This window comes from Elephas maximus, chromosome 10 (genome assembly GCF_024166365.1).
Source record: "Elephas maximus indicus isolate mEleMax1 chromosome 10, mEleMax1 primary haplotype, whole genome shotgun sequence".
NCBI classification, from domain to species: domain Eukaryota; kingdom Metazoa; phylum Chordata; class Mammalia; order Proboscidea; family Elephantidae; genus Elephas; species Elephas maximus.
This window is the reverse complement of record NC_064828.1, coordinates 76,833,324-76,847,257: the sequence shown is the minus strand read 5'-3', so window position 1 is coordinate 76,847,257 and position 13,934 is coordinate 76,833,324. Positions and strand designations below refer to the sequence as shown.

The 13,934-nt window shown below is 40.9% G+C and overlaps 1 protein-coding gene across 1 annotated transcript; it reads right to left on the bottom strand.

Moving 5' to 3' along the window:
• Nucleotides 1-4,299: 4,299 nt before the first annotated feature.
• HSPA2 (heat shock protein family A (Hsp70) member 2) lies at nt 4,300-7,893 on the bottom strand. The gene has a single exon (XM_049898220.1). The coding sequence runs from the start codon at nt 7,617-7,619 to the stop codon at nt 5,712-5,714; it is 1,908 nt and encodes a 635-aa protein (XP_049754177.1). The 5' UTR covers nt 7,620-7,893; the 3' UTR covers nt 4,300-5,711.
• Nucleotides 7,894-13,934: the final 6,041 nt, after the last annotated feature.

Genomic DNA, 13,934 nt, shown 5'->3' with positions numbered 1-13,934 from the left:
GGAGGGACCATCCATTTGGTCCAGACTTAATGTCGGCACTCTTAAGGTTCAAACCCGGATTGGCCCTAGACTGATGGGCAACGTGGGGTGGGGGAGAGACGTAGTGTAGTCTAAGTATGGAAATAAGGTTTTCAAAACTTGGTTCTGCTCCTTCACTAGCTGTGGAATCTAAGTTAACTCTGATCCTGCTTCCTCATCTTAAAACACCCAAATCAAGGGTTATGAGAATTTTTAAGGAGTGTGTAAAGCATTTGGTTTAATACTCTGGGGCTCAAAGCAGAGAACCTTGCTTTATGTCAAAGGGTACTCCGTTGATATTTTTACATTTACACTTATTTTCACTTTTCAAATCATGTGTCTTGTAATTCTTGCTTCTGAATGGACAGTGCAGATTCTGGATATTTTTTTCCTTCCCACACCAATGTGGGCAACGCTAGGTGATGCAACATGATTGGGAACGCTTAGCAGCATTCAGCTTTTGTATCTCCACAGCTTAACTGGCATGAGATGCTCGGTAAATGACTGTGTATTTCCTTAATAAACTTTAAAAATATGGCAATAGATATCCCACTATATCCTTCCACCACCACTGCCCTCTCAAGTCTCACTACTTGGTAACACACAATCACTGGTTACCAAAACCAGTTGACTTTTATGACTCATGGTGATCCCATGTGTGTCAGAGTGGAACTACAGTCCAGTGGCTAATTTTTTGGAAATAGAATGGTGCCTCTGAGTGGACTGGAGCCTCCAACCTTTTGATTACCAGCAAATTAATACTATGTTTAAAGTGAGCTTGTTTTGAAATTTCACACATCTCAAATGCTGTAGACAACCTGTTATATCTTGTTTTGACAGGTGTCTAGATGTATCGCCTTAGAACACCACACAGTCACTGGTTACAGCAGTATAAAATTGTAATCACCTGGATTCATGTATCACTAACTTGAGTCAGTTGTTGGTAGCTGTTCAGGTTGGCTCAGATACCCTGAAACCCACCTACGCATTGGCAGTGGTGGATTGAGGCCTGCTTATTACAGGATGAGTCACTTAAAAAGGAATGAGAATATCCCAGTCGCCAAAAGCTTTTCACCAGTTAATTTAAACTTGGGGAGGTAGGGAGGCAGGGAGAAATAATAAGCTAAAGCTCCAGAAAGGACAAAGAAAGACCAAGCAATCTGGATGGGATTCAGTCACCTCACGATCATTATCAGGAAGATCTTATTAAATATACTAGGTCAGTCAACCTCTTGCACTTGATCCCAATGAGTGGAGAAGTGCTAACAGAAAACCCAAATCTAATATAACTCACCATAGTCAGTCTAACTTTAGGCTGTCTAACGTACAAAAAAACTGAGGTATAAATAAGTTACTGAGAACCCAAAACAATGACTCATAAATTACATGACAGGTTATTTCACATGTGGTAGAGGGATATAATATTTAAAGGAATTTTATAACTCTGAAGGGACATTATGCTTCTGTATCACCATACCCTAAGAAAAGTGCTAATTATAGTAAGGAAAGAAAAAAAAAGAAAATTTTTTTTTTTTTTTAAGGAAAGAAAAGATGGATCTAAATCATTATTTATTCTAAAAAATGACGTGCTGATTGCTTAGATTTTTCACCAGTTAAGTTTTTCTTAAAAATGATGAGATTAGAAATTCACAACTTAAACTGCAAATAGAATTTTTTTTCCTTTTCAAAGCAAATTCACATTGTAGTGTAGGTATAAAGGTACCTTCTAAATATTTGTAATTTCAAGTGTTAAATGAGGGAAAGATTTTTTTGCCTAATTAACACAAGCTCCTCAATGTCATTGGTTGCCCTCAAGTTGATCCTGACTCATGGCGATCCATGTGTGCAGAGTAGAACTGCTCTGAAGGATTTTCAAGGCTGTCACCTTTCAGAAACAGATCGCCAGGCCTATCTTCAAGAGGCCTCTGGGTAGGTTTGAACTGCCAACTTTTTGGCTAATAGTCAAGCACTTAATGCTTTGTACCACTCAGGGACTCCATTCAAGGTCATATTAACTACCTAAAAATAGAACTAAATTGCTTGTCTCAGGTACTAGGCCCAAGACATTAACTGAAAACAGCGTATGTTTATACTATGGAAAAGCCGTAATGGACAGATTTGCATAGTGCTGTTAACCCTAACTAAAAAAATTAACTGTACATGTAAGAAAACAGAAATGTCAGATTTTGGATTATCAACTCCATTTTTGGTTGCTTATTTCCCCAAATTTCTATTCACAAACATAACAATCTAATCTACACTGAAAGGGGTGAAGGAAAGGGCCTGTGGCTTTTGATTTCTTCTAAGGGAAAGACATTTCAACTTTTAGTATCCCCTTATTAAATTTCAAAATGCATATATACCCTGAAATATTCCCATTCTCTGAGATAGATCAAGAATACTGGCTTTTTCTAAAGATCCATAATTTTTCTTCGAAGAATAAAATTCTGTATCTAATTTTAACATTTAAGGATAGTTCTTCCAGTTTACTCACACCTGAAGTGTTTACACATTAAGTAAATGGAAGCCATTGAATATTCCTGTTGCTCCTTAACCTAAATATATATATATATATATATATATTCCCTTAGCAACTGTCTTGTGATGTTTGGATTTAAGAATTTCCAAAACTTCAATTCAAATCCAGTGTTATGTTGAAGGGGAACATACCTCACAACACAACTTTTATAAACTACATTCAATTTAAAGTAGGTGAATGCTTTATCGTGGTCCCAGTATTTGAGATTCATAAAAATATTATCTTTTTATCTCATCCAGATGGCCTGTTGAAGATTATACATATGAAAATATTTAAATTCTCACTAAGCATCGTTGACATATTGAATAGGTGATAAATACCCTATTGCATATGTTAAGTTTAAAAATGTAAATAACATCAATATGCCTAATGTACAAGTTTTAATGCTTTTCATTATACATACCAAATACTATGTTTAAAGTGAGTTTGTCTTGAAATTTCATACATCTCAAATGCTGTAAACAACCTGTTATATCTTGTTTTGACAGGCATCTAGATTTATTGCCTTTGAACAAGCACAAGTATGTTTATCAGACATTTCAGGCAAGAAGAATTTAAGTACCTATTCTGAGAGGTGTACTTTTTCAATCCTTCAGCATTCTGCTTTAGTCATGACTAGTCTCTAGCATAATTTATTAACTTTCAAGTTCAAGAGATTCTAATTATTCCTTAAACTGTAATTTAGCCCCATCCTATATCAAGTGTTTTTTCCATTGTCATTTGACTATACAGTTCCCAGGAGTTACTGGGTTACCAGTTTCAACTGACTTCTGGAAACAATGAATGGCTACTTTGGTGGCTTTATCTTAGTAATATTCAGATCTAGATAAATTTGAGAAGACAGAATTAAAGAACACTCCTCAAGAAAGCTAAGAGTCAAGAAAGCTAAGAATTATCTAAATATTACCTCCCCTTTCCCCAAGTAAGTACTTTTCAAAATAACAGAAAATGAAATATCTACGTAGATTGAGAATAGTGTTATAACAAGTCAGCAGAGGCCAGGCCATAGGGTCAAGGAGACTAACATCAGCCATTTTTGTGATACTTTAGAAACTAATCTCTTCTAAAGTGAGGTCTGAGTCATACTAGTACCAAACTGCACTTACAAAAAAACTCCATTATATTTTGAAGTTAGGGCAAGGAATAAACACTTTCAACAAATAAAAGACTAACAAAGGATTAATACAATGGGTATTATCTTGGTAAAACTCCTATTTATGTTAAAAGTTACTCTAAGACTAGCATTCACCTGACTCTGTTAAGTACTAAGGTAGTCTGTCAAACATTTCTGTAGTCAAATGAAACACCCTTAGTACTTCCGCACTGAAAACTTTCCACCAACATGGCAACGCGAGCACAGGTAAACCCGAGTCATCTTCAGCTTTTTAGAGTCAATTACCTTTAAAAAAAATTTGGGCTTATTTTGAAATAATTTCACAACTGCCGTTCTGCCCCCGACTTCCCCACCACTATGAGACTTGAGACCTGCTAAAAAGAGAAAAAAAGCTTCTATGTACATAAGATTCAAGTCTTGCGAAAGGGTCATTACCAAAGCCCAATATTCTTAGGCTAAATTGTTCTAATTTTTAAATTGTAATTCTTAGCATTATTCTAAAAGGTGATCTCACCATATGACACAAAATGGTCCACTACTAAATTCAAAATATTGTTTCTGTAATTCTAACCAACAACATGATGCAAATCTACATCACTTGGAAAGAGATATCAAAATGTCTGTGTGGTAAAAACATGCATTTTTAAAATTAGCTTTATTGAATTTCTCAAAAGTTCCCCTCAAAGAGAATAAATCAGAACAAAGCAGGCATCACTCCATGAAAAAATAAACACGAGCCCCCTTTTCCCAAGGATGTGAATTTTGAAGCTTAAGCCTGGGATAGTGGATATTCCTATCTGCAAAAGTCTCAAACCAGGTTTATAGGAAAATGGGCAAGTTGTATATTAACAAAATACAGAACTATCTTGTAGTTTGTCTTTAAAAAAAAAACTATTCTAGTGATCTAAGGCAGGCATTGCAATGGCATTATGATCCTCAAATCAGAAAAAAAAAATTACCTAATATTAACTTGCCTCCTCCGAAGTAATTATAACAGCTGGAAAAAAAAATGTGTCCTAGAATGGAATTTGCCTTAGACTCATAAGTTGAGGTGTTTTACAAGAATATGAAAGTTTAAACAAGTTTGACTAAATTTAGATTCAATATTAAGTCACTTCAAAGCTTGCCTGCCGGCTCTGGTTTCAGGCGTAGTTATCTCACAGAAAGCAACTTATTTCCATAACCTGTGGATATTGTTAGAAAACAATTCCTGCCTCAGCTATGGTTAGTTTAGAGAAAGAATTAGTTTATACTTAACCCCAGAGTATAGCTTTTATTTTGTTGGAATATTCAGGTGAGTTCTCATTTGAACACTTAAGCCAAACCTTAGGAGCTTGGATACACTGGAAGACCCCAGTTTCTGTACAAGTTTCTTTATTAAAAAGAAAAAAAAAAGTTTACCCAGATCTTCTCCCCTTAAATTGTTGGTAATTCAAGGCAGGAACCTCATCTGAGAATTAGACAAGATTAGGTTAGATAAATTTCACATCATACTAATATCTTAAAGACCAACATGGGTAAAACAGTAAAATTAGGGAAAATTGAGAACTCCAAGGCAGTAATTTTGACATCAATTGCAGCTTTACTTTAAAATTTGTATTCATGCATTTGTTTGCAAAAAGTATGCCTGTCCTTAAAATTACTGCAATGTTCACTTTAAAGTACTATGTAAAAATAAACAATTCAAGCTTCTATATTTTTTATAGCCCTAAACTTCCAAGGACAGGTGTGCAAACGTCAAGTTTCTCATCTCAAACAAATCTCCATGCACAAACTAAGCTAACCAAAAATGCTCAAGTCAGTAAACATGCAAAATGCATTAAAGAGAAACCTCAAATGGTGATTTTTAAAATCAAACTTTAGAACTAACCTTTTATAATTAAACTAAGTTTTTGCACCTTTCCTTTCACATGCATACACCGGCCTAAAGACTTTCAACAATAGATTTTGTACTTGGCACAATGGCATTTCAAAGAAGAAACAAAAACAACAGAAAAAAGAGAGAAAGGAAAAGAGGTTTACGCTGACTCGAGTGCAAGTTTAGTCCACTTCCTCGATGGTCGGTCCCCCGGAGGCTCCGGACCCGCCACCGCCAGGGCCGCCTTGGTAAAGTTTGCTGATGATGGGGTTGCACACTCTTTCGAGCTCCTTCTGCTTGTGTTCATACTCGTCTTTCTCTGCCATCTGGTTTCGGTCGAGCCAGCTGATCACCTCCTGGCACTTGTCGAGGATCTTGTTTTTGTCCTGCTCGCTAATCTTGCCCCTCAGTTTCTCGTCTTCCACCGTCTGCTTGATGTTGTAGGTATAGGACTCCACTGCGTTTTTGGCGGCGACCCGGTCGCGATTGGCCTCATCTTCCGACTTGTACCGCTCCGCCTCCTGCACCATCCGGTCAATGTCATCCTTGCTCAGACGACCCTTGTCGTTGGTGATGGTGATTTTGTTTTCCTTACCGGTGCTCTTGTCGGCAGCGGTGACGTTGAGGATGCCGTTGGCGTCGATGTCGAAGGTGACCTCGATCTGGGGGACGCCGCGGGGCGCGGGGGGAATCCCGGTCAGGTCGAATTTGCCCAGCAGGTTATTGTCCTTGGTCATGGCCCGTTCGCCCTCGTACACCTGCACCAGCACGCTGCTCTGGTTGTCAGAGTAGGTCGTGAAGGTCTGCGTCTGCTTGGTAGGGATGGTGGTGTTTCTCTTGATGAGTGGGGTCATGACGCCGCCAGCCGTCTCGATGCCCAGCGACAACGGGGTCACGTCGAGCAGCAGCAGGTCTTGCACGTTCTCCGACTTGTCCCCGATGAGGATGGCCGCCTGCACCGCGGCACCGTAAGCCACCGCCTCGTCGGGGTTGATGCTCTTGTTCAGCTCCTTGCCATTGAAGAAATCCTGCAGCAGCTTCTGGATCTTGGGGATGCGCGTGGAGCCGCCCACCAGGACGATCTCTTGTATTTGGCCCTTGTCCAGCTTGGCGTCGCGCAGCGCCTTCTCCACCGGTTCCAGGGTCCCGCGGAAGAGGTCGGCGTTGAGCTCCTCGAAGCGGGCGCGGGTGATGGACGTGTAGAAGTCCACGCCCTCGTAGAGCGAGTCGATCTCGATGCTGGCCTGCGTAGACGAGCTCAGGGTGCGCTTGGCGCGCTCGCAGGCGGTGCGCAGCCGCCGCACGGCCCGCTTGTTGGGCCCAATGTCCTTCTTGTGCTTGCGCTTGAACTCCTCCGCCAGGTGGCTCACCATGCGGTTGTCGAAGTCCTCGCCGCCCAGGTGGGTGTCCCCGGCGGTGGACTTCACCTCGAAGATGCCGTCCTCGATGGTCAGGATGGACACGTCGAAGGTGCCGCCACCCAGGTCAAAGATGAGCACGTTCTTCTCGCCGCCCGCGCAGCCCTTCTTGTCCAGGCCGTAAGCGATGGCCGCCGCCGTGGGCTCGTTGATGATGCGCAGCACGTTGAGGCCGGTGATGGTGCCCGCGTCCTTGGTGGCCTGGCGCTGCGAGTCATTGAAATAGGCCGGCACGGTGATGACCGCGCTCTGCACCTTGCCCCCCAGGTAGGCTTCGGCGATCTCCTTCATCTTCGTGAGGACCATGGAGGAGATCTCCTCCGGGAAGAAGGTCTTGATTTCGCCCTTGTACTCCACCTGCACTTTGGGCTTCCCTCCCTCGCTCACCACCCGGAACGGCCAGTGTTTCATGTCCGACTGCACTGTGGCGTCCTCGAACTTGCGTCCGATCAGCCTCTTGGCGTCGAAGATGGTGTTGGTGGGGTTCATGGCCACCTGGTTCTTGGCGGCGTCGCCGATCAGGCGCTCGGTGTCGGTGAAGGCTACGTAGCTGGGGGTGGTGCGGTTGCCCTGGTCGTTGGCGATGATCTCGACCTTGCCATGTTGGAAGACCCCCACGCACGAGTAGGTGGTGCCCAGGTCGATGCCGATAGCCGGGCCGCGGGCAGACATCCTGATTGAAAGGCAGGCAAGCGAAGTTAGAGGAGAAAACTCGGGGCAGAAAACGCTACGGTGTCAACAAACGGCCGCCTCACACCGTACACCGCGAGCGCGACCAGCGTCTCCTCGCTACCCGCCTGGGCTCCTCGCTTTTATAACCGCCTCCCCGCCGCCTTCTGGAAACGCCCAGAGCCTATCCACCCTCGGGACTGCCCGAACAAACTCTTGCTGCCCCGCCACAGGCTTGCCCGGCTTGGAGTGACCGGCCTGTGGCCCAACAGATTTCAAATTGGATGAGGGGCGGAGCCCGGCCGGCGCGAGGAAGGCAAGGGGCGGCCGTTATGCAAATGAGCCCTCTCGGCGTCTCCGCAGCCGCTTAGACCGCGGCGCCTTGCACGAGGCCGGCAGCTTGGGGGCGTTAGGCTCGCGCCCCGCCTCACCCCGAGCTTTTTCGCGATCTTTGCCTTTTCCTAAGGCGGGATTCGTCGACGCCCACCGGATTGGCAGGGCAGGCGACCAATGAACGTCATGGACTCCAAGGCGGGGCGGGAAAGGTTTGGGCGAGGCGCGGGGAGGAGGCGTAGGGGCCGTCTCGGTGGGAGGGGTGGCTTGTGCTCTTGGTCGTGTTCCTCAGGGCGTTTAGTGCCCGGATCCTGACTAACCGAACGCGACAGGACGGCGGGGTTCTTTCTGAGTTGGTTGCGTTGAGGCTTTACGGCCGGAACCGGCTTTTTTTTCTGTCTGCACCGTACAAGATGAGGGGACGGGCACTGGCATGGCCAGGGAGCTGGGGCGGCTTGCACAGCTGGGGACAAAAAGATACGAAACGGAAGTTCTTGAACGGTGGTCGGTCTACTAGACTTTTATATTGAGTGCTTCGCAGTGTCTCTGGGTGTGAGCGCTCGATAAAAACTGCGTAGCGGGGAAAAGCTGAGCCCCAGGAGAGGTGACCGTTTCCCGCGCCAAGCTCCAGGCGCCTGAGGCATGGGGACGGGAATGGCCGCCACTCGGCCTCGCAGGACCCTGCGTTTTAACTTTGTACGCATCACTTTTCTTTTTTTCCTACTTGTCATAGCATTTTAAGCTTCCTGGTTTCATCTCTCTGTTCTCCCTGTTGTTTTCCTTATTTTCGGTTTCAAGTGCTTTATCCACCCCTTAAGTTCTTCACGGGAAGATATAAAAATTAAAATCTGCACGTTGACATACTATAAAGTAACCCCGTCTCACTCCCTGCACGACTCTCTCATCCCCACCATATGCACACACGATCCTGCTTATGACCGAGTTACCTCGAGTTAAGTGAATAAGATTCCTTTTTTTTTAGCCATAATGAAATTACATTAGAAGCATAAGCCCTCAACGAGAAAGCAGATGAATAGAAGTGCAGTGCATTCACTCATGTTTAAGAAGAATATGAGAATAGTCTGCAAAGTACTATCTGTCGCCAGATGACAGGAGGTAGAAGCTGGCTACTATAAGTGCACACCGTGCTAGGCATGGGGTACAAAGGCAAATGGTCTGTCCTTAAGAGGTTGAGTGTTTAACAGAGAAGTAAACAATTCTAGAGAAGTGCTGGGAGAAAGATGCTATGGGAACACAGAGGAGGAGCCACAAGACAGGACAGAGTGTGTTCGTGAGGGCTTCCTGAAAGAGATGACATGTCTGAGCTGAGCAATGATGTTTGCCAGCAAAGAAGAGAGTCAGTATGAGTCGGAATCAACTGGACAACGGATTTTTTTTTTGGCGGGGGGAGGCAAAAATGAGATCAGTGTGCGCTAGGGAGAAGTACAAGTTCCCTGGGAAAGATTAGTGTCACTAGAAGTGGATGGGTACAGGCAAGAAATGGCCTCTTCAAGTTGTTTTTGTTTTTGGTTGTAGTGGAGTTGGTTCCAATTCACAGGGACCTTATGTACAACAGAAAAAACACTGCCCAGTCGGCTGTCATTCTCACAATCGTTGTTATGTTTGAGCTCATTGTTGCAGCCACTGTGTCAATCCATCTCTTGAGGGTCTTCCTCTTTTTTGCTGTCGCTCTATGAAGCATGATGTCCTTCCGGAAGGACTGGTCCCTCCTGATAACATGTCCAAAGTATGTGAAAGTAGTCTCGCCATCCTTGCTTCTACTGAACATTGTGGCTGTACTTCTGTTTAGGTGGACATGATCAATTTAAGGGCTTTGTGCCATGGTCTTTTTCCTGAAGTTATGGAAGGGGAAGGGGGAATTGTGGGAGGGAACATCCTTTGATGCAGGCTAGTAAGGTAAAGTGCATATGAGAGTTGTGTGAGACAGTACTGAAGAAAGCTTTTGTCTGAGAAACACAGAAGTTACGTGTGACGAAAAGGTAACATTGACAGATTCCTATAAAGTCAATGAAGGTTTAAGGTTCTTTTACCTAGCTGTGTATGTAATTTCTAGCTTTTAAAAAACACACATGCCATTAATGTGTTAGTCTCATTGGTTAAATAGTACTGTTTTTAACCACAATTATCATCCTCTTCTCCATTAAAGAAGTTAAAAATTCTTGAAATTGGAAACATTTTTTAGAAAGTATTAGAAAACAGTGACAAAAAAAAATTTCTATTGAAGCTTCCTTACATTGTGAATACACATCTCTTAGAAATTCTTGTCTTTTATGTAGTTAAACAACTGGTCAGTTTTTTGTACTGTGGTGGCTTGCATGTTGCTATCATGCTGGAACCTATGCCACTGGTATTTCAAATTATCAGCACGGTCACCCATGGTGGACAGGTTTCAGTAGAGCTTCCAGACTTAGATAGACTAGGAATAAAGGCCTGACGATATACTTCTGAAAATAAGCCAGTGAAAACCTTATGAATCATAACACAATATTGTCCAATATAGTGCTCGAAGATGAGCCCCCTAGGTTGGGGGGAAAAAAAAAAAACATTGCCATTGAGTTGATTCCAACTCATATCAATCCTATAGGACAGAATAGAACTGTCCCATAGGGTTTCCAAGGAGCAGCTGGTGAATTCAAACTGCGACTTTTTGGTTAGCAGCTGAGCTCTTAGCCACTGCACCACCAGGGCCCCCCTGGGTTGGAAGGCGCTCAAAATACTGGGTAGCTGCAACAAGGGACTCGAGCATACCAATGATCATAAAGATGGCACAGGAAAGGACAAAGTTTTATTCTGACCATGAGTCAGAGCTGACTCAAAGGCAACTAACAACAACATTTAGCTTGAAAAAGAAAGAGAGAAAGAGAAGAGGGAATTAGTGGGCTGGAGAGTAATACAAATTCCCTGTGGAACTGATGGTATGATGTGACTTAGAGACAGGATCCCAGCTATAATGGAAAACAGAAAGAACTAAGGAACAAACACAAAACTGTAAGAAACACACTTAACCCAAACAAATTAAGGTTACAGAAAAAGCAAGCAGGTTTGAGTGCTCACACACAAACCCTAAAATTAGAGCTTCAGGAGAGGTTCTTTTGTATAGTAACCATGTACCACCTCTATGTACAGTTACTACAAACAAATCTTACAGTTTAACCACCAATTCATCTTTAACACAGCTTTCTGAAACCACAGTAGCAATTATAGCTGCATTTCCCTTAGCTCTATATATTTTTTCTGCTTTAACTTTTCACCTAGTAAATTAATGTTTTATATTTTAAATGGCATCCTGAGCTTTTTCCAAAAAGACAGTATTTGCATTTTGATTTTATATGAAATAAACTTTTGCAATTCTATAACATTATTTCATGCTGATCATTCTTGGAATTTTTACACTTTCCTTATTTGTGTTGATTTTTAAAAAATCTTATTCTTTTTTTCTTTGATGACTGTGGCTCAGAATTAGTTAAAAGCATAGTCCATTAAAATTCATCAAAATAACAAATTTATGATCAAATAATATTCATTAGTGCCAGCAAGAGTGCAGCAAAACGGGCAAACTGGTGGGAATACAAATTAGTGCAATCTTTATGGAAGGCAATGTGACAATATTTATTTTTGACCTTAAATACGATCATACCCTTCATTTACTATTACTGTTTGTGGAATTCATCCTAAGGAAATAATAAAACATGCAGGCAATATTATTTATGATAGCAACAACAAAAAGGAAATGGCTTACGTTTCCAACAGTAAGAGATTACATAAAAAAAGAATAGACTATAGTATATCCATATGATGAAATATTATGCAGCCATAAAACGGTTTATAAGATTTTTAATCAGACAAAAATGTTCTGGGTATAAGATAAAAAAAAAAAAAGATGTAAGACTGTATATGCAGGATAATCTTATATATGTGAAAAAGACAACAAAATTGGTTGTCTCTAGATGGTAAGATTATTGGTAATTTTTTTTAAATTTCCTTGTACTTTTAAAATTGATTTTTAAAAATTTGACTATTAACATTCAGTTGAGACAGTGTTCACTAGCCCTATTAAAAAAATTATGTACATAGAAATTAATATTGATTTTCTAAAGTGAAATCAGTTTGGCAGATTGTAAATATTAGAATATGAAATATTCCTCAAAACCCAAACTGAGGTTCCACAAAGGTTTAATGGTGGAAAAAAACTAAGAGCTTTGACAACCATCCAACTTTCTCTCACTTATCCCCAGCACTCAGAAAAGTACCTGGAACATAGTAGTATTTCACAGCTCAGCGTTTATTAAAAGTGACAAAAGATACATTATTTAACCGAAGAATTGGGAATAAAAATTGTTTTTTTTTTTTCCTGTAGACGAGGAAGATCCTCTGACTACCTCTTGTATTTCTCTACTAAATGGTGTTGCAGAGATTAAAAGCTAAAACAATATTTAATAAGATTTGTATAAGATACAAGGATGGATAAGGTGAGGTCTAGAGCTATGATCATGGGCAGTAAGGCATACCCTATGGATACTAGCTGAGCAAGAATAATTTTTTTTCCATTATTACTAGAAAAAAACAAACTTGTGGATTTTCCCAGAACGCCTTCAACTCCCACCCAAGCACAAACTTAATAGGGGTTTTGGATTGTTTGAAGAAGTACTGCTAGCCTGAGTAAAAGGTGAGGTAAGTAGCAGCCTATCATTTGAGGACCTATGAGCAAACTGGAGTCAAACTAGCAATTATATTTAAGATTTCCATAAATACTGCCATTTTACAATTATTTGAAAGTGTCCTAGCTCAAAATATTTCTCCAGTCACCTGCCGCTATAGGAAAACTTTCACCATTTGTTTGAGTTTTGAAAAACTTAATCTTTAAAAGTTACAATTAAACAGTAGATATAGATAGTACATTAAAAAAACAAATAGTAGAGGCTTTTCCAGAAGAGACAAGAATCTGTGGCAACAGCAAAGACAAATCACGCGTACTTCAGTTTTGTAGAGTGCTAAACCCTGGGATAGACCCTTGTGGAATAGTCTGAAATACCCTGAAGAAGTGAGGCTGTCCTATACTTGCAGAATTAGACTCAATATGCCATAACTGTTAATTCTTATTAAATTCTTAGACTGAAAATACTCCCTTCTATGTGAAACAAAATGGATTATACTGGTAAGGAAACTACTTCTCTGAGTAGTAAATTACGTTATTTTAAGAAATGAATTAACCCTCTGAGAGAGCTGAATACTATCTCAGTGGATTTTTATAATTGTTTCTTTTTGCGTTATGAGGAAACCCAATTAATGCATTGCCACCAGTGTTTACCATGAAATTGTATTTTTCCAATAATTTCTCTATATTGAAAGAAGCCAGGAATCGGCAATAAGAGTTTTAGTTAATTCTCTTTGCTCACCTCTTAAGCTATCCAGGAACACCAGACTTAGCTATATCAGATATTTTATTATTGTGGTATTAGATGAGGGGAGTTGATGGTAACTTCACACTAGTATTTTTTTTGAAGAGCCAGGTTGAAAAGGTTACAGTATAAATAAAAGTAAATATGCAGACAGTTTAGCTTCTGAACATAGAGGAGGAAATTTTATTAGATAAAAGCAATGAATTAAAAAATTAACAGAAGTTCTCTTTGTAACCCAATAATTTCATATCATACCAGTATACAGAAAATAATCACATTGTAGAATGTATTTGTACTACTTATAATTATTGTAGTCATTGTATCTGTGGTATAGCACAGTTCAAATATAAGCCATATTCTTTTGTAGATCTAGTTTCACTAGTTAATCAAAAATTAGTTGAGTCTCTACTATATTGATCTGATACCTGTAATTATTAGTAATATTATTTTATCTTTTTTATTTCCTAATTTTTTTGAAGTGCTAAAGCTCCATATGTTTCCTCATGTTCCCAACAGAGATTAACTCTAGTCTTTTTTTTAATATAACACTTTTCTATATGTCTTT